At 39.4% G+C, this 22,277-nt stretch overlaps 1 protein-coding gene across 4 annotated transcripts in view; it reads left to right on the top strand.

Annotated features, from left to right (window-relative positions):
- Positions 1–22,277, top strand: part of LOC149238661 (uncharacterized) — a 505,729-nt gene that overhangs the window by 177,397 nt on the left and 306,055 nt on the right. For 3 of the 4 annotated variants that reach the window (XM_089367018.1, XM_089367017.1, XM_089367020.1), the window contains one exon: positions 16,621–16,705. The exons of the other annotated variant lie outside the window; for it this stretch is intronic. In XM_089367018.1, coding sequence (XP_089223144.1) covers positions 16,621–16,705 — 85 coding nt within the window. The remainder of the gene's footprint in view (positions 1–16,620; positions 16,706–22,277) is intronic. 4 annotated transcript variants of the gene reach the window in all.

Below are 22,277 nucleotides of genomic sequence, written 5' to 3'. Positions count from 1 at the left end.
TTGTCATTCTCTCCAAGGCATTGATTCATGTAGTGGTCAAATTTGCAACAACGATAGCATTGAATCTTTCACATGTCTTTCTTTCCTTGTTGAGTGGGTCTTCCTTTTGATTTTTAATTATGGAAACCAAAGTTCTTTCCTCCATTCTTCTTCTTGAAACAAGCTACAAATGCTTGAGAAGCTTTTCCCTTTCTATCTCTTGAGATAAGGCTAGCCTTGATTCTTCTTGAGCACAAGAGGTCCATAGTTCTTCAAAAGAGGGAACATCCATTCTGCTACTTATACCTGCTGCAAATGCATCCCATTTCTGAGTAGTTCATTAAGTGTTGTAGTCACAAGTTCTTTCTGAGAGACGAATTCATCAATTGCTTGAAGTTGGCCCTTTATTTAAGAGATTCTTACAAAATAGGAAGACACAGTGTCGTTATTTGTCATCCTCACATCACAAAGCTCATTCTTGAAACTCATGACTTGACTAATGTTGTTGACTGTAAATAGTTTGGTTAGGGCATGATACATTTCCTTTGAAGTTTCAAGCTTTTCAATATAGGGATTTAGATAATCTTTATTTGAATCCACAATAAGACTCATGGAAGTGATATCATTTTCCTTGAACTTCTCCTTTCTTGCATTATCTGTTGGTTCAACAACTTTGCCTTACAGTATCCAAGACATTGTTCTTTGCAAGAATAAGATCAATCTTAGTCTTCCAAGCTTTGAAATTTGAGGCTCCTTCTAGCTTATTTTTTGATTTCATAGAAGAAGCCATGAATGTAGATCAACAAGGACTTCAACAATAGTGATCTCAATGTAGGGTTTCTTCAAGAGTGATATCCAAGTTCGTTTCTTCACCAAAGCTCTGATACCATGTTGATTTTTCAAATGCAATAGATACCAGCATAATATTTCTGAAAACTGATAATTACTTCTAATGATGTTGATCTTCTTTTAGTTTTTCCAATATATCATTAAGCAATTATACTTCATAAATTCAACCATACAAGAAAAATAGAATAATAGTGATCACAATGCACACAAAACGCACAAGATTTACCCTAGGAAAGCCCACTAAGGGGAAAAATTCAACAACCTTTACAATAGAAAAAGTATTATATTCAACAAGAGACACACCTAGACCTTCTAGTCATCAACTAGGTCAAACTAACATTCAACGAATATATGGTCAAACCCTCCAAGTCAAACCTTCCAATATGATCCAGCTCTTCATTTTACTAATCTGCCCCAGAATTTCGGCCTTCCTACAATTGCGAGAATCCCAAAATTCTGTCCCCCTGCAATTTCCCAGAATTCCGGCCCCTGCAATAGAAACTGCCTAGAAAGTATGTGAACTAGAGAGAGAGAGAGAGTCCTTCCACACATGAGAGCTAGAGAACAGAAAAAGAGATGAATTTCATCCTTCTTTTTAGCCTCCTTTGTCCTTCACTAGGATGCCCAGAAAACGTCTTGCCTGAGAGAGTGTGAATTGGTGCCTTGAGGAGGAGGTCGAGCTACCTTTATATAGTGAACTGGCTGGGTCGAATGGGTGTGACTCTGCCTAGGCCATCTTGACTTGGTGAGAGGACGACTTGACAAAATTGGAGCCAAAAATTTCAAATTTAAAAAAATCAAATTTTCATCTTTTAAAAGTCCGAAAGGACATGACTCAAAAATATAATTTTTGTTTTGACTCTAGCATGAAGAACATGCTTTACAATAATCAATGTAAATACATCGAGGGCCAAAATATACATTATGAAGATTGACCATAGTTACAAAATTCAACAGGAACAAAGAACTCAAGTGATCCAAGTGGCTATAGAAAGGCTTAGAAACCAAAGATGGCTTTGGAAAGGCTCAAAAATAAAAGTCTTTGGAATTCATAAAAACCATGACTAGAACACAGAGCTTGTCGTCTTGATTCCAACGACGCAAATGACACTCAAATCCGAGTTAGTATGCTCAAGATATTCACAGTCAAAATTTTGGTCAATTAGACCTATTAGCTAAATTTAGAGCGCCAACTAAATTTAGAGCCAAGTTAAAATTGATGGACCTGCTAAATTTGGAGGAACCCGCCAAATTTGGCAGCAATTAACCAGGCAAGAAAATGGCACTTAACGAAGACGGTTTTTGGTGGTCAAAATTGGCAACATTGTTGCCTCTTTAATTTATCTGATGACCCCAAAAACTTTGCTGATGGGTTTTGGCCAATCTGTTTTTATATATATATATATAATGGGGGGCAGACCCGCCAACTTGTCTCCACTATATATATATTTTAAACGGGCCAACGACCCAACAGTTATTTGATCGCTAATTCAAATGGGGTTGGCGGGGATTGAACTCGCTTGGCCAAATTCATCGGCCCAGCAATGGGTGACCCCCAAAATAATACAAACTCCATATATATATCTGCACCCCAATAATATGCCAACAAACAAAACACTCCAAATGGGTGGAGTCGTGGGTTGGAACCTAGGCCACCCCTAACCGATTTTACCATTTTTAACCATTGTGCCAACTAGGGTCCTTGGTAATAACACCCCAATTTTTTTATATAAAAGCTTGACTGCCATTCGACCAAAGGGAGGCCGAGGAGAGCCAAGAGACAAATCAGCGAAACCAGAAGCGGAGGGAACCGCACCCAGGCGGGGCACGTTTTTTGAGATAGAATATTCCAAGGGAATTTTCCTTGGAATATTCCATACAGTATTCCCTTGCAGAATCAGTGAAGAATCTTGAAGATTCCCTCTAGGCCAATTTTTGAAGGTGTCAGAATTATGTCGACTTTATGCTCATTGTAACAGAGTTTTGCAAGGAGCATGATGGTGTGTTCCGTTTCTTCATTTGAGCAACCGAATTTCAGTCAACCTGTAGAAGAGAATCTTTGAGGAAACTTTGAGATTCCCAGTGAGCCCAAATTTGACCAATTTTTGAAGGTGTCAGAATTATGTCGACTTTATGCTCATTTGAACTAGAATTTAGCGAGGAGCGTGATGGTGTGTTCCGTATCTTCATCTGAGCAACCATATTTCAGTCAACTCCCACAAGAGAATATTTGAGGAATCTTTGAGATTCCCTAGGAGCCCAAATTTGACTGAGTCTGAAGGGGGTCAATTTTACTGTCAGATTTCATGAGTTTTCGCCAAGAATTAAACCGTGTTGTCTGTTTCCTTAGTAGAGTTGTACATTTCAAGGCCATCCCCAAAAGTGGAGGTATAAGATGCATTGATGCCATGTCTTCTTTTGGTTTTTGTTGAGATGATGATTTGTTGTTGAGATTTTTGTTTGCCACTTTGTTGGAGGATCCTTGTATGCCATTTCATGTGAGAGTTTGATATTTTTTCATGCTGAAGGAGAGCTTATATGAGTGAGAGTCATTTCATGGAGAGACATGCCACTCTAGTTAAGCGAGTTATTCCTTGTATTGAAAAAGAATACATTATGTACCGTCATCATCTTGAAACATTTAATGAAGCGGCCTCCCCACTCTTGACACCAAGCCCAGAGATGTAGTCCACACTGGATGAACTCCGTTATCATATCGTGTGTTTATGGCTGTTCATGATTATTACTTCTTGTTCCATGTTGGTGGCTTGCTAAAGTGTTGTTAGAATATCCATTGCTCATGATTTCACAAAGAAAATGTAAGTGTCAGTAAAAGGTCCTGTATGATGGGGAGTTTTGTTTGAAAGCACTCACGAAAATTTCCCAGATCAAGTGGTGTCAGAGAGGTCTGATCTTTTTGCTAGGGATTGTGAATTGAGCGTGCGACAAGAAGGAAAATGGAGGATCACAAAGATCTCTACGAGGCCTTTTACAGGATGGCAAACATGGTAGATATAATGTATGCAAATTATGAGGAGAAAATGGCAAAAGAGGAAAGGGAGAAAGAGAGACCAGAGGAAGATTCTCCATCCTTGAGTGAATATTCTTCTTCTTCATATTTTTCTCATCATTCAAATGAGGAGATCAATCAGAGACTTCAAGTGGAGAACACTAAATTGAAGAGACTTCTATGAGAAGCAGAGATTGCAGCTTCAATTACGAGCCATGTAAGAGGCCTTGGAAAAGATGAAGTGCAACGAAGGCTTAGCAAAGCCATCATCACCTGCTTCAGAATCAATAGCTGAGGTAAACAATGTTGATATTTCTTCAGTTTCATTTTCACATGATGCTATTTTTGTTGGAAGCATTGAGGTACCCATTTTAGGAACTGACATGAGACTCCTTACCAAGATGGGGTATAAAGGAGGAGGACTTGGTGTTAATGGCCAAGGAATGACTCAACCATTGGAGGTTGTACAAAGGCCTCAATTTTCAAGATTGGGGTACATTGAAGGAGAGTGTTCGAAGGCAACAAAAGCAAGGGGTTATTCAGATAAAAAATCCAAGCCATTGTCGAAACCATCGAGAAAAGAGGATGATGTAAGCACATCACAATCTTCCCATGATAGTGAGCATTGCAGAAGAAGAGCTAAGGCAAGTTCTTCTCGCCAAATTCGCACTAGAGACAACCATGCAAGGTATAAAAGGTCTCAGTATTCTAATGTTCATTTTAATTACAAGAATATTGATAATGGTGAGCAAAATTTGTGGCCATGAAAACGGTGTACTTTTTGTGGCTTGTATTACAAAGTGTTGGAAAAGAATGACAGCAAGGAAGATGACAAGACATGAAAAGCCTTCTCCACATCAAGGAGGAAGGAAGGTTAGGTAGGTCTGGAGGAAGAAGAATTTTTGCAGCCATTGCAACAAGCATGGACATCAGAGAGCTACATGTTGGGAGCTCCATCTAGAGCAGCGATCGAAGGACCAGAAGGAACCTGTTAGTGTAGTAAATCAATGAGAAAGGCAACTACAGGAAGAGAGCCCATCAACCTGGTTGGGTAAGAGATTGGTAACATTTTTAAGTAGTTGAGCATGGTCACATTTTGTAAATCGCATGTTGCGAAATGATTGTAAAAGTGCTAAAGTGTTTTCCATCACTTATGAAAGCAACATGACGATATTTTTGGCCCTTTTAGTTGATAACTGGGTATTGGTTTCTGGGTATTGGTCTTTGTTGATATAAACCTAACCAAAGAGTGTGTTATAAATTCTTGGCAAGTATGGGGCTTACTTGGGTCATGTTTGGTCTTGTAAGGGAACATGCATTTTGCAGGATTGTACTACAGGTTTGCATAGAGTACAGTTGTCAGTTCATCACTTATGGCTCTAAAGTACAAAGGTGAAGGAGAAGTAAGTGTGGCTTGTTAGGGCACATATTGTGTAGACGAGGGAGTACAATAGATTGCAGATAATGTTTATGCTTTTGGAGGAACAAAAACTCCTCAGTGGGGAGGAATGATCTAGGTGGCTCCAGAAAGGGTCAGAAATCAAAGATGGCTTTGGAAAGGCTAAAAAATCAAGTCTCCAGATTTCATAAAAACAGGACTAGAATGTAGAGCTCGTCGTCTTGTTTCCAACGACACAAACGACACTCAAATCCGAGTTCGCATGCTCAAGATACTCAAAGTCAAAGTTTTGGGCAACTAGGCCCATTGAATAAATTTAGCAGAGCGCCAACTAAATTTGGAGCCTAGCTAAAACTGGGGGACCTGCTAAATTTGGCGAGAATTAAACAAGCGAAAAAATGGCATTTAACGGTGACGGTTTGCAGTGGTCGGAAATGGCAAAATTTTCACCTTTTTAATTTTTTTGGTGACACCAAAAATTCCGCCGACGGGTTTTGGCCAATCTGTTTTAAATTTAAAAAATTAAAAGAAATATATATAATGGGGGGTGGGCCTGCCAAACCCTCTCGACTATATATATATATATATATATATATATATATATATATAGTTATTTTAAATGGGCCAATGACCCAACAATTATTTGACCGCCAATTCAAATGGGGCCGACGGGTATCAAACCCGCCTAGCCAAATTGGTCGGCTCGCCAACGGGCAACCCCAAAAATAATACAAACTCCATATATATATCCGCCCCCCAATAATATGCCAACACACAAAACGCTCCAAATGGGTGGAGTCGTTGGTTGGAACCCAAGGCACCCCCAACCGATTTACCATTTTTAACCATTGTGCCAACTGGGCTCCTTGATAATAACACCCCAACCTTTTTATATAAAATCCTAACCTGCCATTTGACCAATGGGAGGCCGAGGAGAGCTGAGAGACCGAGCAGCGGTACCAGAAGCAGAGGGAATTGCGCTCAGGCGAGGTACGTTTTTCAAGACTAAAATATTCTAGGGGAATATTCCCTGTAATATTCCCATGCAAAATCAGTGAGGAATCTTGGAGATTCCCTGGGGGCCAATTTTTGAAGGTGTCAGAATTATGTCTTCTTTATGCATGGTAGATGTAATGTATGCAGATTATGAGGAGAAAATGGCAAAAGAGGAAAGTGAGAAAGAGAGAACAGAGGACAATGCTCCATCTCCATCCTTGGGTGAATATTCTTCTTCGTCATCTTCTTCTCATCATTCAAATGAGGAGATCAATCAAAGCCTTCAGGTAGAAAACGCTGAATTGAGGAGACTTCTACAAGAAGTAGAAGACGAGAAGCAGAGATTGCAGCTTCAATTACAAGCCAAAGAAGAGGCCTTGGAAAAGATGAAGTGCAAAGAAGGCTTAGCAAAGCCATTTGCACCTGCTTTAGAATCAACTGCTGAGGTAAATAGTGTTGATAGTTCTTCAGTGTCATTTTCACATGATGCTATTCTTGTTGGAGGCATTGTGGTACCCATTTCAGGAATCAGCATGAGACTCCTTACCAAGATGGGGTATAAAGGAGGAGGACTTGATGTTAATTGCCAAGGAATGACTTAGCCATTGGAGGCTGTACAAATGCTCGATTTGCAAGATTGGGGTACATTGAAGGAGAGTGTTTGAAGGCAACAAAAGAAAGGGGTTATTCAGATAAAAAATCCAAGCCATTGCCGAAACCATCGAGAAAATAGGATGATGTAAGCACATCACAATCTTCCCATGACAGTGTGCATTGCAGAAGAAGAGCTAAGGCAAGTTCTTCTCGCCAAATTTGCACTAGAGACAACCATGCAAGGTATAAAAGGTCTCAGTATTCTAATGTTCATTTTGATTACAAGAAGATTGATAATGGTGAGCAAAATTTGTGGCATAGAAAACGATGTACTTTTTGTGGCTTGTATAACCATGTTGTTGCCATTTGTTGGGAAAGAATGACATCAAGGAAGAGGACAAGACATGAAAAGCCTTCTCCACATCAAGGAAGAAGGAAGGTCAATTAGGTGTAGAGGAAGAAGAATTTTTGCAACCATTGCAACAAGCATGAACATCAGAGAGCCACATGTTGGGAGCTCCATCTAGAGCAACGATCGAAGGACCAAAAAGAACCCGTCAATGAAGTAAATCAACGAGATATCCAGCTACAGGAAGAGATTCCATCAACCTAGTTGGGCAAGAGATGGGTAGCATTTTTAAATAGTTGAGCACGGCCACATTTTGTAAATCGCATGTTGTGAAACGATTGTAAAAGTGATGAAGTGTTTTCCATCACTTATGAAAGCAACATGGCGATATTTTTGGCCCTTTTAGTTGATAACTAGGTATTGGTTTCTGTTATGATTTGATGTAAACTTGACCAAAGAGTGTGTTATAAACTATTGGAAAGTATGGGTTTTGTTTAGGTCATGCTTGGTCTTGTAATGGAACATGTATTTTGCACGATTGTATTGCAGATTTGCATAGAGTACAGGTGTCGGTTCATCACTTATGGTTATGAAGTACAAAGGTGAATGAGAAGGAAGTGTGGCCTGTTAGGGCACTTGTTGTGCAGACGAGGGAGTACAACAAATTGTAGTTAATGTTCATGCTTTTGGAGGATCAAAAGCTCCTCAGTGGGGAGGAATGATGCAGGTGGCTCCAGAAAGGCTCAGGAAAAGCCCAAAAATCAAAGTCTTTAGATTTCATTAAAACCAGGATCATAACATAGAGCTCGTCGTCCTGATTCCAATGGCGCAAACGACACTCAAATCCGAGTTCGTATGCTCAAGATATTCATAGTTAAAATTTTGGTCAACTAGGCCCATTGGCTAAATTTAACAAAGTGCCAACTAAATTTGGAGCCCAGCTAAAACTGGTAGACCTGCTAAATTTGGCAGAACTCGCCAAATTTTACAGTAATTAACCAGGCGACAAAATGGCACTTAATGACGACGGTTTCTGGTGGTCGGAAATGGAAAAATTGTCACCTCTTTAATTTTTCTGGTGACCCCAAAAATTTCGCCAACAGGTTTTGGCCAATTTGTTTTAAATAAAAAAAATTAAAAAATATATATATAATGGGGGTTGGGCCCACCAACCCCTCTCCACTATATATATATATATATATATATATATATATATATATATTAAACGAGCCAACAGTTATTTGACCACCAATTCAAATGGGGTTGGCGGGGATTGAACCCGCCTCGCCAAATTGGCCTGCCTGCCAATGGGCCACCCCAAAATAATACAAACTCCATATATATATTCACCCACCAATAATATGGCAAGACAAAAAACACTCCAAATGGGTGGAGCCGCAGGTTGGACCCGGGCCACCCCCAACCGATTTACCATTTTTAACCATTGTGCCAACTAGGATCCTTGGTAATAACTAAAGTTTTCAAAACCGGCCGACTCAGAACCGACTCGGCCGAGTTGGTCCGAGCCGATGCCCAAAATACTGACTCGGCCATGGAAACGGTTCGACTGGCTGGGTTAATACCAAGCTGGTCGAGTTGTCTAACAACTCGACCGGCTTGGTATTAACCCGGTTGGCTCGGCCGAGCCCCGCAATAACTCGATCGAGCCCGCAATAACTTGGCCGAGTTAGAGACAGTGGCCCACGAAAACCCGAAAACTGCGATTTAAAAAAAATAGTTTTTTTGGAGAACTCCAAACTAGTTTATAGTTTGCCTATTTGGTCTTTAGGGTCCATTCCCCTCTCCTAAACCCTATTTAACCCACCCAACCCCTCTCATTCTCTCACAACCATCTCATGCATTTGAGTGAGAATTTCAGTGAGAGTTTGTGAGGAGTTGTTGAGTTTGTTTTTAGAGCAGCAGTGAGGAGTCTTGGGCAAGCATTGTAGCTGGAATGAGGAGCTTCTTGGGAAGCCATTTGGAGCAGCATTTGCTATTGAGCAGTTGGTTTCTTGGAGCAAGCTTGAGGAGGTAGTTTGTGCTTGGAGGTATTTTTTTCACTTGTAAAAATATGTTTTTGCTTATTAAATTTTATGTGCAAATCTGGAAATCCTAAAGAGTGTTTTTTGTGAAAGAAATGAACATTGAATCAAAGTTTTTTTTGTTTGTTTTCATTTTCAGATTTTTTGCTTTCATTTCCAAGTCAAAAAATGGCACCTAGAGTGAAAGATGCTGCTTGGGCATATGTTGAAATGGTTGATAGTCAAATGCATTGCAAATTTTGCCATAGGAAAATTAAGGAAGGTCCTGGGGGCATTAATAGGCTGAAACAACACTTGGCGGGGATTAGAGGCCAAATTACTCCATGTACCTCACCAGAAATTGGGGAGATTAGGAAGGATTTGTTAGCCAGCTTTGAGAAGTTTAAAGAAGATAAGGCTAGGCAAAAAGAGTTAGAGGCTGAAATTGGGAGGAAGAGGAATATACAAAAATGCTGGCTACCAACCCCCATTTTGATTTTGAGGGTTCTTCCTCTATCCCTTGTACTGATGCATCCAACCCCTTCTGATATGTTCCTCCCTCTTTTGAGTCTATTCAAGAAAAGGGAAAGGGTAAAATAAAAAAGGGTGATATGGATATCAAAAGTTATTTCACTCCCTCCTCTCCATCAGATGCACATGGTCCTCAAGCTAGTAGAAGTCAAATGCAGCCCACTTTATATGACCATTGGAAGAAAGAATTGAGGGAGACTGCTTGTGATTACATAGCTAGATGGTGGTATGATGTCGATATTGCCTTCAATGCTTCCCATTCACCATATTATGAGCCTATGTTTGATGCCATACATGTTGCTGGAAAAGGCTTCAAAGGCCCTACTATGCATGAGCTAAGGGGGTATCGTTTGCAGAAAGAAATTTTATCCATTAATGACTATTTGAAAGATTTCAAGGACTCATGGGCAAGAACAGGATGTACCGTCATGTCAGATGGATGGACTGATCAAAGAAACTGTACCATCATCAACTTTCTTATCTTTTGCCCACAGGGAACCATGTTTCTAAAATTAGTTGATGCATCTGATGAGGTAAAAGATGGGAAATTGTTGTTTCAGCTATGTGATGAGGTTGTTGAGGAGGTGGGGGTGGCTAATGTTGTTCAAGTCATCACAGATGATGCCTCTAACTATGTTCTTGCTGGTAAACTGTTAGAGGAAAAACACATGACCATATTTTGGACCCCATGTGCTGCACATTGCATAGACCTCATGCTTGAGGATATTGGCAAATTAGATTGGGTCAAAAACACTGTAGATCATGCCAAAAGCATAACAAAATTTATCTACAATCATTCATGGATTTTGAGCCTGATGAGGAAACGCACAAGGGGCAGGGATATTATTAGGCCTGCTATCACTAGATTTGCTACTCATTTTTTGTCATTGCAATCTATGCTTTCACAACATAGAAACTTCCAAAAGATTTTTTCCAGTGAAGAATGGAGTCAAAGCCAGTGGTCCCACAAATTAAAAAGCAAAGAATTGAAAAAGAAAGTTAATGAAGAAATATTTTGGAGAAAGGCAGCAGAGATTGTGAAGCTTGCTGAGCCACTGGTTAAGGTGTTGCGGTTGGTGGATGGGGAAAGATTGGCTATGGGCTTCATTTATGAGGCTATGGATCAAGCAAAGGAGAAAATAAAGAGGGCATACAAGGATAAAGTGGCTAAGTATGGGCCCATTTGGGCAATCATTGATGAAAGATGGAACAATCAACTCCATCGCCTTATACATGCAACTGGGTATTTTTTGAACCCACGGAATCATTATAAAGCTAAGGCAACAGGGGCTTTGAGGGGGGAGGTTAGAGATGGATTGTTGATTGCATTGATCGCATGATCCCATTGGAGTGTGATCAGCTACACCGACAAGTCACAACCTTCAGCACTACCTCAGGTACCTTTGGGAAGAACCTAGCAAAGATTGCAAGGGAATGAGATGAGCCAGGTAAACAAAAATTTCAATTTTCAAATTCTTAATACTTATTTTGTTAAATCGTTTATAATTTGAAAGTTGGATATAATTTGTAATTTTGTTGAGCTAACTCATTACACTCCTATGATTTTTGCAGCACAATGGTGGGAGGCTTTTGGTAGCCATTGTCCAGAATTTCAAAAGTTTGCAATTCGTATTTTGAGTCAAACTTGCAGTGCCACTGGGTGTGAGCGCAATTGGTCTGTCTTTGAGAGGATTCACACAAAGAAGAGAAACTGTTTGGATCAAAAACAGTTAAATGATCTAGTATATGTCCAATACAAGGTTGCACGAAACGGGGAAACGGGTACAAGTTTCCGAAACGGGAACGGGTATGAAACGCGACCTCCCCAAATTTTGGAAACGGGGAAACACGAATATATATATATATATATATATTAAAAATATTTAAAATTTAAATATATATATATATATGTGTGTGTGTGTGTGTGTGTGTGCAATCATAAAGCATAAATGATACATTATAATTTATTAATTTAAACATTAAGATTAAATTTACATCACATTTGCTCATGAATGATCACATAATGAAAATAAAAATATCAGAATATCCAAAAGCAACCTTTATTATATATCCAAATCTCAAAATCAACCATTATTTATATTAAAATATGAGGTTGCAAGTACAATAAAGACTATAAGGCTGCAAGAACTATAGAGACAAAAAACTAGTCCTCATCATAACAATCATCATCAAAAATAGAAGCAGTACAATGCTCAACAGTGGATGGTGTTGTTGAAGAAGATGATGCGCCAATTCCACTTCCAGACTCGGCCTCAATATTCAGGGCAGCAAGAGAGATATCCAAATCAGAATTTTCTGCATCCACATCCCATTCTTTAGGACCACTGTTGTATTCTGGACCCCTACGAGATGCAAGGCGAAGGTTGGAGTGCACATAAACAAGATCCTCTGCTTTCTGTGAGCCCAACCTATTGCGCTTCACAGTATGAATAAAACCATAAGTGCTCCAATTCCTTTCTGCTGATGAAGAGCTTGCCACTTGTGAAAGAATACGAATGGCAAGGTTTTGCAAATGTACACCATTTGCTCCATGACAAATCCACCACCTAACTGGATTCATGGTGCTTCTCTCCTCCAAAGCTGATATATCTGCATAATCATCTATTCCTGCAGCGAAACTGGCAAATTCCTCCTTTACCTCCCTGTGTAGATGAGAAGGAAACATTCTAATAAGGGCCTTTTTCACCCCATTAGCCACCTCTCTATCCTTATGGGGTGCCTTTCTCTTCCCATTGCTTTGAGCAATAAGCTCCTCATCATAAAATTTGGGGTTCAAAGCATGTGCTAAAGTGTGCAATGGAGTGTTGAAATTGTTCCACCTATCAACAATGATTTTCTTGACCAAGCCAGCAAATTGATCATCAACAAACAAAATTTGTGGAGACTCTTGCAAAATGATTTCCATAGTTTTCTCAACCATGGAATCCATGCCATCATATACCTCTCCTAAGAAAGGTTGGTCAGTGTCAGCACTCCAGATAAGCTCAAATGCAGGGGTTGTGAACTTTAGCAAGAAATCTACCTTGCTCCACCAATCCTCATCAAGGCGCAATCTACGCACCATAGATCCCTGCTCTGAATCTGCTTGTCTCCACTCAATCGAAAGTTGACTCACCACCATAGAAACTAACGCATGCTTAACCTCAACAAGGCGGCGCAACATCAGGAAGTTTGAGGCATATCTTGTCTCAGCAACTTTTAACAACTCCAATTTGGAGTACTCTCGAAATATGCCCTGAGAGTGGTGGTGGTTGGTGATGAATTTGACAATCTCCCTTGCTTCCCTTGTGAGTTCCTTTATCCAGGAAACTTTGTTGTCGATCTCCTCTAAGATCAAATTCAGATTATGGACAATGCATGGTGTCCAAAATATGTGGTCATACCTCCCCTCAATAATTAAACCTACAGCTTTGCAAACTGGTGCATTATCCGTGATAACTTGCACCACCCTGTTAGGCCCTATTTGTTCAATAGCTTTTATAATAACATCAGCAATGAACTATGCATCTTTCATCTCTCTTGAGCAGTTTTCTGCCTTGATAAACATTGCTCCTTTGGGGGAAGTGGCAATGATATTTATCAATGGTCTGTGCCTTGTATCTGTCCATCCATCTGAGACTATGGTAACCCGGAGCTACTCCAGGAAGAACGAATTGGAGATAAAATATCCTCCACAAGCTCCTTCTCATTTTTGAGAAGTTGGGTTCTGACTTTCTCATAGTTGGGCCCCTTGTACCCTTGAGGAGCTTTGTTAATCGCCCTTATCATATCTTGCCAATAAGGAGAGCGAACAACATTGAATGGAATACCACATGCATAAATGCACCTAGCCACTCTGGAATCAGTTTCTTCTCTTGCTTGCACATTCACCAATTTAGCAATTCTGCTATCCTGAATTGAAGGGGATGCCCCTTTGGTATTTTTGGGTGCTGGTTGTTCATGTTGTTGAGTGGGACCAGCTCTCCTCTTTCTTGCTTCAACTACAATCCTTGGCTCAATGTTAGATGGAGCTTGAGGAGTAGCTTGAGTAAGGTCATCATGCCTTCTCTTAGTACCATCCGCCTCATCTTGCTCTCTTTGATATGCCCTCCTTGCCAATGGATCTGTTGTTTTTGTGCAACCTGCAATCCCCTGTCCTCCTCCATGCAAAAGATGTGCCTTCACTCTTGGGTAGGAGCCCTTGTACGAATTATTGCAAAGATTGCATCGCCATTCCCATGAGCCACCACCTGCACATCTTTGAAGCTTTGTCACATGCCTCCAAAGAGGATAATATTCAGCCCTTGGGTTGGCCCTAGGGCTTGAACTTGCAGCTGCACTTTGGTTGGAAGCCATTGCTGCAAAAATAAATTAAAAAAACAAATCTGTAAATAAAAAACGTTTTTCATATTTTTGGCAGCATAAACCCTAGAAAAATTGAAGAAATAGTAGGAAAAAACTAACAAAATGAATGTTGCTTACCCAAATTAATCTTTTGTAGCTAAAGCTACCCCAAAATGCTAGAAAAGAGGAGAAATATGGCTGTAGCTGGGCCAAAAAGCCAAGAATGTCGTAGCCGGAAACTCTGCACTCCAAATCTACTGCTGAAATCTCTTTCTCTTGCTGCTGAAATCTCTTGCTCTTGTTGCTGAAATCTACTTTGCTCACTACTCAAAACACCCTAGCTGAAACAACTACTCTCTTCTTCTCTTCTCCTTTGCTAAAATCACTAGTCTCCAAGAGAAACGACTTGCTGAATAGTGTGATGAGAGAATGAGACAAAGTTCACTTTTATAACTTTAGACGGGGATCTAGAAGCAACTAGAAGTCATTAGGAAAACCTAATAATAAATTAGAAAACAAATAAAAATAAAAATAAAAAAAACACAAGTTACAAGTGGAAACGGTGGCGTACGGCCGTGAAACGCATTTCTGGTCGTACTGGCCACATTTCCGCATCGAGAAACATGCCAGTACGGCCGGAACCATGTTTCACGGCCGTACCACATGAATTTCAGGGTTTCGTTTCCGTTTCCGTACGGAAACGGCCTCCTACCCTGTGTTTCTTGCAACTTAGTTCCAATATAACCTCCGGCTCAAGCACAACCAATTGTTGAACAAAAGCCCTGATTCAGATCTCATTGTGTTGGAAGACATTGATCCAACATCAGATTGGGTAGTGGAGAGTCATCCAACAGAGTTTGTTTCTGATGAGGATATTGATTATGACTTACAGACGATAGCATCACTCGAACATAATGTTCAGTTGAATGCAATTCTTGATCCACTTGTACCAGCCTCAGCGTCAGAGCTAGCAAGTCCTCCAGTTGCAGGCGCTTCCTCTGCTTAGCCACGACAGAAACACATATCTCGTCTATCTCAGCTTGCAGCTGCTGCACAATCTGCTAGTGCTACCACTTCTACAGTTGCAGTTGGAGATGATGATGAGAAGTTGCCATGGGGCCCCCTGTTTGACTTTGATGATGATCCAGAGATTGATCCACATGATCTCGGCGCCTCTGGCAATAGCCAGTAGTACTGGTCACAGTTTACTTTTGTTGTAGAGGTCATTTCTAGCCTCCTTGGTTATGTGTTTTTGTTTTGATCTCTATATCATGATCATGTATGTATTGGACAGTGCACTAGGTGCCATTTTGATATAATGGATATATACATGAGCCTACTTTGATCATATGTTGTCTTCTATCTATATTCTAATGCTGTGTGTTTGGAAACATGAATGAAAATCTTTAAAATTATGTTTTTTAATTAAAAAAAAATATTTAATGTATTTTTTAAAACGACCGAGTCATTGAAATCGAGCCGACTGAGTAGATACCGAGTCGGAGTCGACCCTCGGCCGAGTAGGAGTTTTAAAACATTGGATAATGCCCCATTTTTTTTATATAAAAGCTTCCCCTGCCATTCGACCAAAGGGAGGTCGAGGAGAGCCGAGAGATCAAGCAGTGGGACTAGAAGCAGAGGGAACTGCGCCTAGGCAGGGCATGTTTTTCAAGACAAAATATTCCAAGGGAATATTCCCTAGAATATTCCCATTCAGAATTAGTGAGGAATCTGGAGATTCCTCGGGTCCAATTTTTGAAGGTGTTAGAATTATGTTGACTTTATACTCATTTGAACCAAAATTTCACAAGGAGCGCGATGGTGTGTTCAGTTTCTTCATCTGAGCAGCCAAATTTTAGTCAACCAGCGGAAGAGAATCTTTGAGATTCCTAAGGACCCCAAATTTGACCGAGTTAGAAGGGGGTCGAGTTTACAGTCAGATTTCACAATTTTTTGCTAGGATGTCAACCGTGTTGTCTATTTCCTTAGCAAAGTTGTGCATTTTCAAGCCGTCCTCATAAGTGGAGGTATAAGTTGCATTGATGCTATGTCTTCTTTTGATTTTTGTTGAGATGATGATTTGATGTTGAGATCCTTGTTTGCCACTTTGTTGGAAGATCCTTATATGCCACTTCATGTGAGAGTTGATATTTTGTCATGTTGAAGGAGAGCTTATATGACTAAGAGTTCTTATAGAAGAACCTCTCGTGGAGGCACATGCCACTCTAGTTAAGGGAGTTCTTTTTTGTATTGACAAAGAATACATCATGTACTCATCATCATCTTGCAGCATTTAATCAAGTGACCACCTCACTCTTGGCACTGGGCCCGAAGACGTAGTCCACACTGGATGAACTTCGTTATCATATTGTGTGTTTATGGTTGTTCATGATTATTACTTCTTGTTCCATGTTGATGGTTTGCTGAAGTGGTGTTAGAATATGCATTGTTCATGATTTCACAAACCAAATGTAAGTGTCAGTAAATGGTCCTGTATGATGGGGAGTTTTGTTTGAAAGCACTCACGAAAATTTCCCGGATCTTCAAGGTAGAAGGAACACTAAGCGATGAATCAGATGAAGAAGAAGCAAATTTCATCAGGAAGCTCAAGAGGGGAACCAAAGAACATAAAGGTAAGTTTCCCTTTAAATGTTTCAATTTTGGCAAAATAGGTTATTATGCTAAGAGACGTCTTTTTGGGGTAAAGAAAAGCATCCACAAGAAAAATCTTTATTCTAATGAAGACAAAAATTCTACATATGAAAGTGATACAAAAGAAGGGGATGCAATAGAATTTTTCTTCATAGCCCAAGAAACCTAAAATAATAATCATGATGAAAAGGTCATTGATTCAGATGAAGAAACAAAAGAACCAAACATGAAAATAGATTCTTTTTGGGGACTCAGAAATGATTCAGAAACCAAACAGGAAGATGAAGATCTTAAAGAAAAATTGAAGAATAATGAAAAAGAAAATGGCAAGCTTAGAAACAAAACTAGAGAATTGAAAAGCTTACTTGAAAAATGTGGTGAAGAAAATATCTCTTTAAAGGTCCATGACTTGAAGAAGCAAAAAGAGTTGAGGAAATAGTGAGGATCCAATTGAAGAAGAAAGAAGATGTTGATTTTTAAGTGAAATATAGACTAGCACAATATTTTTGAAACATTGATAATTAATTTTGAAGTTGATCTTCTTTTAAATTATTCCAATATATCATTCAACAATTATACTTCAGAAATTCAATCATATAAGAACAATAGAGATCACAATGCACAAAAAGAAGACAATATTTACCCTGGGAAAACCCATCAAGGGGAAAAACCCAACAAACTTTCAATAAGGTAATTCTTTTGTTCAATAAGAGACACACCTAGACCTATGGTCAAACCTAGTCAACCCCTCCAAGTCAAGCCTCCCAATCTAATCCATAATTTCGCATTTCTTGATCTGACCCAAAATTTCGGCCCTCTTGCAGTTGCCAGTTACCCCATAATTTTGACCCTTGCAACTTTCCAGAATTTCAGCCCCCCTGCAACAAAACTTCCCAGAAAAACTACAAACCAGAAGAGAGAGAATCTATCCACAAGTGCGAGCTTGAGAGTGAGATAAAGAGATCATATTCTTTTTTGTCCTCCTTGTCCTTCTTGATCTTTGTTGAGATTCCTAGAAAATGTATTCCTGATGAAGTGTGAATTGGTGGTGGAGAAATGAGGTCGACCTGCCTTTACATAGTGATTTGTTGGGTCATGTGTGTGTGCTTTTCCTTGGGACGACTTGACAACTTTTGGAGATTACAACCCAAAAATTCAAATTTTCTTCTTTTAAAAGTCACAATGGGACTTTGACTCAAAATAAATTTTCTTTTGACTCTAGCATTTAAAATATACTTTACAATAATCAATACAAGTACATCAAGTGGCCAAATATACATTATGAAGACCGACCATAGTTACAAATTCAACAAAATATTGTAGGAAGCTTGAAGAGGAAGTTGTGTCATTGAGGATTGAAGTTGATAAGCTTAATAAGAACTTGAACCACTCGCTAGTGTTGGGTAACATTCTCAACTGTCAATGTCATCAGGTGATAAAACAAGTCTTGGCTATACAGGTGCATCTTAAGGCAAAGAGGATACAAGCTCCAAGCCTCTGAAGGAAGAAACCTAAAAGGAGTTAAGAAATTAGGTTGATCACAAAGGAGACAACAATAAGGATCAACAATGGATTGAAGCACCTCCAAGGCAAAACAACTTCAAAATATCATCCTGCTTTCCCAGATATGAAAATATTTTTCTTGGTTATTGTTACTCTTGCGGAAATTTCGAGCATAAAGCAATTCATTGTAAAACAAAATGCAATTATGCAAGAAGCAAGAATGATTATGGATTTGCAAGAAATGACCATAAATCAGGTCATATTCATGGATCTACGAACATAAACTACAATCCATTTGAACCACTAATGATCTGAACATTGTATGCTACAAGTTCAATAATCTTGGTGATAAGGCACATGATTGCAAACTTATAAAAGGGAATTTTCCAATCATAAAGACAAAGAAGCCAACTATGATATGGGAAATGAAAAAGAAGGAAAATTGCAATCTAGCATTGATCGTTGAAGGTAAAGAAGATGAATGGTACATAGATAGTGGGTTCTTGACACATATGACAGGAGATCAAAACAAATATGTCGGCCTAAAATGAAAAAGCGACAATGTTGCATTTGGAGATAACTCCTCCATCAAGATACTTGGAAAAGGTGTAGTAAATCTTGGAAGTGAACATGTAAAAGAAACAAATGTTTTGTTGGTTGAGGATTTGAAGCACAATCTTCTCAGTGTCGAAAAAATGTGTGATCAAGGGTATAATCTCTTGTTTGATTCTTGGAAATGTGAAATCAGAGAGTAAGACTTGGGAATATTGGTTGCAACAGCTACAAGAAGACCAAACAACATATACATTCTAGACCAAGCAGAAGCAAAAGGAAATCTCAACCAAGCAAAAGAGCTTCAAGAACAACAAAGAAGGAAAGGGTAAGAAGACAGTAGTGTTGAGTGCCATGTGTTCATGGGAGCAACCCTAAAGAAACAAGTCACCCTTTGCCATTGATGTCAAAGGGGGGAGAGAGGAAGTGAAGCACGGAGACAAGGGGAGTTATGAAGATAGGGGGAGCATGAGAATTGACAACAATGGCAAAGGGGGAGATTGTTGGAAGAAACCATTGATGTCAAAGGGTGACTGGGCCATTTGATATGATGCACTTGTTTGATGATATGCAGGCAAAAGTTAGTGAATTTGGATGCAAGACCACTTGTTGAAAATTGTAGCGAGTAAGGTATTCTTTGGCACGTGCCTTAGTCTAAGAGACCACAAGCAGTCTTTCTTTAGCATGCACAAGTTCCTATAAGTTAGGACGAGTTCCTAAAAGTAAGGGTGAGTTCATGAAGTAGTTAAATCATTCAAATAGTTGGAGGCTCAGTTTGTTTGTCTCCTAGTGCGAGTTATCTTTGGAAAAGGACAAGCAAGTGAGCTTCAGTTTCTAATTGAGGCAGGACGAGTTACATGAGTTAGTTAGATTCAGTTAACTTAGCAATCACAAGTCCGAGCACCCAAAATAAACTTGCCAGGCTTAGCTTATGCGAATTACTTATAAGGAGGACAAAGGCACATAATTGGATCATTGTTTTGTGAGCACATGGTTGTGAGACAAGACAATAGAGAGCATGAGTTTGTGTGAGGAGAGTTTGCTTGTGGTGTGCGTATAATTGAGTACTAAGTGTGCATAGATTGAGGGAATTGCGCTACAAAATATAGAGGCCCGTGTGCACAATTTAGGAGCCTAGTGCATTGCAAAGTACGAGACTTTGTGAGTGCAAAAGAATTCGGGTCTGGTTGTACGCAAAAGGTAGGAGCCGAGATCAAGTAAGGATCTGGGCAAGTCTATGCTAGGTCAATAGGAGAACATCTATGTTCTCATAGACAAATTGTCTTGTATTTGATCAAATTACCCTCTCAATAAAATTGTCAAACAAGCAAAGGGTTTTCTTAGTTGGGTTCCATAGAAAAGTTTGTGCTTTTACTATCATGTGACCGTGTTTTATTTATGTTCTATTCCACTGCAAAAGAGTAGAGAAATTATGTGTCTTGGTGTTACAAATTAGTTTAAGATTTGTTCACTACAACAGTTGTAGAATTTTCAAGGATTTTCTACATGGTATCAGAGCAATGAACAAAATTAAGAAGAACCTTTGAGATCTAGCCGCACCATGAGGAGCCTAGCAAAGAGGAGAAAAGGACTTTTTTTTCTCATTCTTCTTGTAATTGTTTAGGCCGAGTTAGGCAGGGAGTTGAGGAGAAGCATACTGGGCAGTTTTTGTGCAAGTTCTGTGGTGCAGATTCTATCTTACAGGGCCAAGAGAATTCTGCATGGTTCAGGGAGGGTTGAGCCTTGTTGAGGTGCAGATCTAAGGTTGGATTACCTTGGAGCAGACCTGGGAATAGAGGGTTGAGATACCTTGATGAACAACACAACATATATGGCCTAAAAGAGAAGGATCAAAGCAGAGGTTGAGGAGTTTTGAGGTTGCAGATTGAGGGCTGACTTGGGTCCAGGATGCCCTAATTAGAGGACCGAAAACTTGAATAATTTGCACAAGATCGAGATATAGAGAAGCAAAATACGTCGCGAGTTGAGGTATGTTTTGTGTTCTTCAGTGATTGATGTCTTGCTAGTGGATGTAGGTCCAGGTTTGGGACAATTTGTTGGGCGGCTTAAGTACAAGTCGGATTGTTGCTAGAAGTTGCCTTATTGTGCCCTAAGTGCAACCTCTTGTGAGGGACTACTAGGTTGTTAGTGGGTAGGTGTTGTAGAGCTCTCTGGGGAAGTAGGATGGTGTACCAAGGATTGAGAGCATATCATTGTTTAGAGGGAGCCTCTAACTTTGTCTCTTGGAAAGGTAGGATCACGATAGTATTGGAGGATAATGGTGTGGGAGAGTTTATCAAAAACATAATTCCACCACCACAAGACCCCGAACAGTTGGTCTAACATAATAAGAATGATATCAAGGCCAGGAGGATTATTATAGAAGGGGTCAAAGATCATATAGTTCCTCATATCCATGAGAAGATGACAAATTTTGAGATGTTCAAAGCTATTTTAGATCTATATCAGAGTACCAGTGATATCAGGAAGCTTGCTCTTTGGAAGAAGCTAAGGAGTATCCGAATGAGCAAGGATGAGCCCATCATCACATATTTTTCAAAGTTAACTCAGGTACGAGATGAGCTAGATGGTGTGGGTGTGACTGTACCAGAGCATGACCTTGTGAGTTTTTCTCTTCTAGGACTTAATAAGTCTTCATATGGTTTCCAAGATGCAATAAGTGGCAAAGAAAATTTTCCTAGTTGGGAAAGGTTGTGGACTATTACATTGAATTAGCATGTTTTATACCATTTTCTCAATCTCCTCTTTTCCAGGTATTAATTCAATTTAATGTTTCATGATCTCTAGATGGAGGTAGACCTTTGGGAATTTCTTAGGAGACCCTATGGTGCTTTTCCAAGGTTCCTTTTAATTCTTCGGTAATATTTTCATCTTCCTGCTTAACTTCCATAGAATATAGTTTAACCACAACTCCATTTATACCCTTTTTAGGAGCTTTTCCATTCTCTAAGCGCCGAGTCTTGAGACGATCAATATTTTAACCCTTTGAGCTCATATTGAACTCCTTCCAATTCAAATCTCATGAATACTTCATTATAGTTTGTAGAAAGTGTACCCAATGTTCACAATCATTGAATACCTAGAATATCTACACCTCCAATTGGTATGGCATATATCGAGCTTTCCAATTTATACTCTCCCATACTCATTTTAATGTTGTGGAATTTTCCCACATAATCAATACTCCCCCCATTGGTAACTAAAGCTTGAAAAATTATCACTGGATATACAAAACAATTGAGGCATGTTGCCTATCTTTTATCAATGAAGTTATTGGTACTACCTAAGTCAATAGGAGCTATGACCCTTTACTTCTTAATGTAACCAACAATCTTTAGGGTCTGAGGAATCAAGATTTGTGAAACCTGCCAATGCATTAATAGATATCCCACTCTTGTTTGAATTATTGTTGTGCACGACTTTCAGTCATCTAAAAAAATGGATCTTCTAATCAAAGTTATGTCACTTGTAAGCTAA

The sequence above is a fragment of the Pinus tabuliformis genome, chromosome 8 (assembly GCF_031772625.1).
Source record: "Pinus tabuliformis cultivar Carrire ecotype Pingquan chromosome 8, CPIR1, whole genome shotgun sequence".
NCBI classification, from domain to species: Eukaryota; Viridiplantae; Streptophyta; class Pinopsida; order Pinales; family Pinaceae; genus Pinus; species Pinus tabuliformis.
This window is presented reverse-complemented; position numbering and strand designations above follow the sequence as displayed.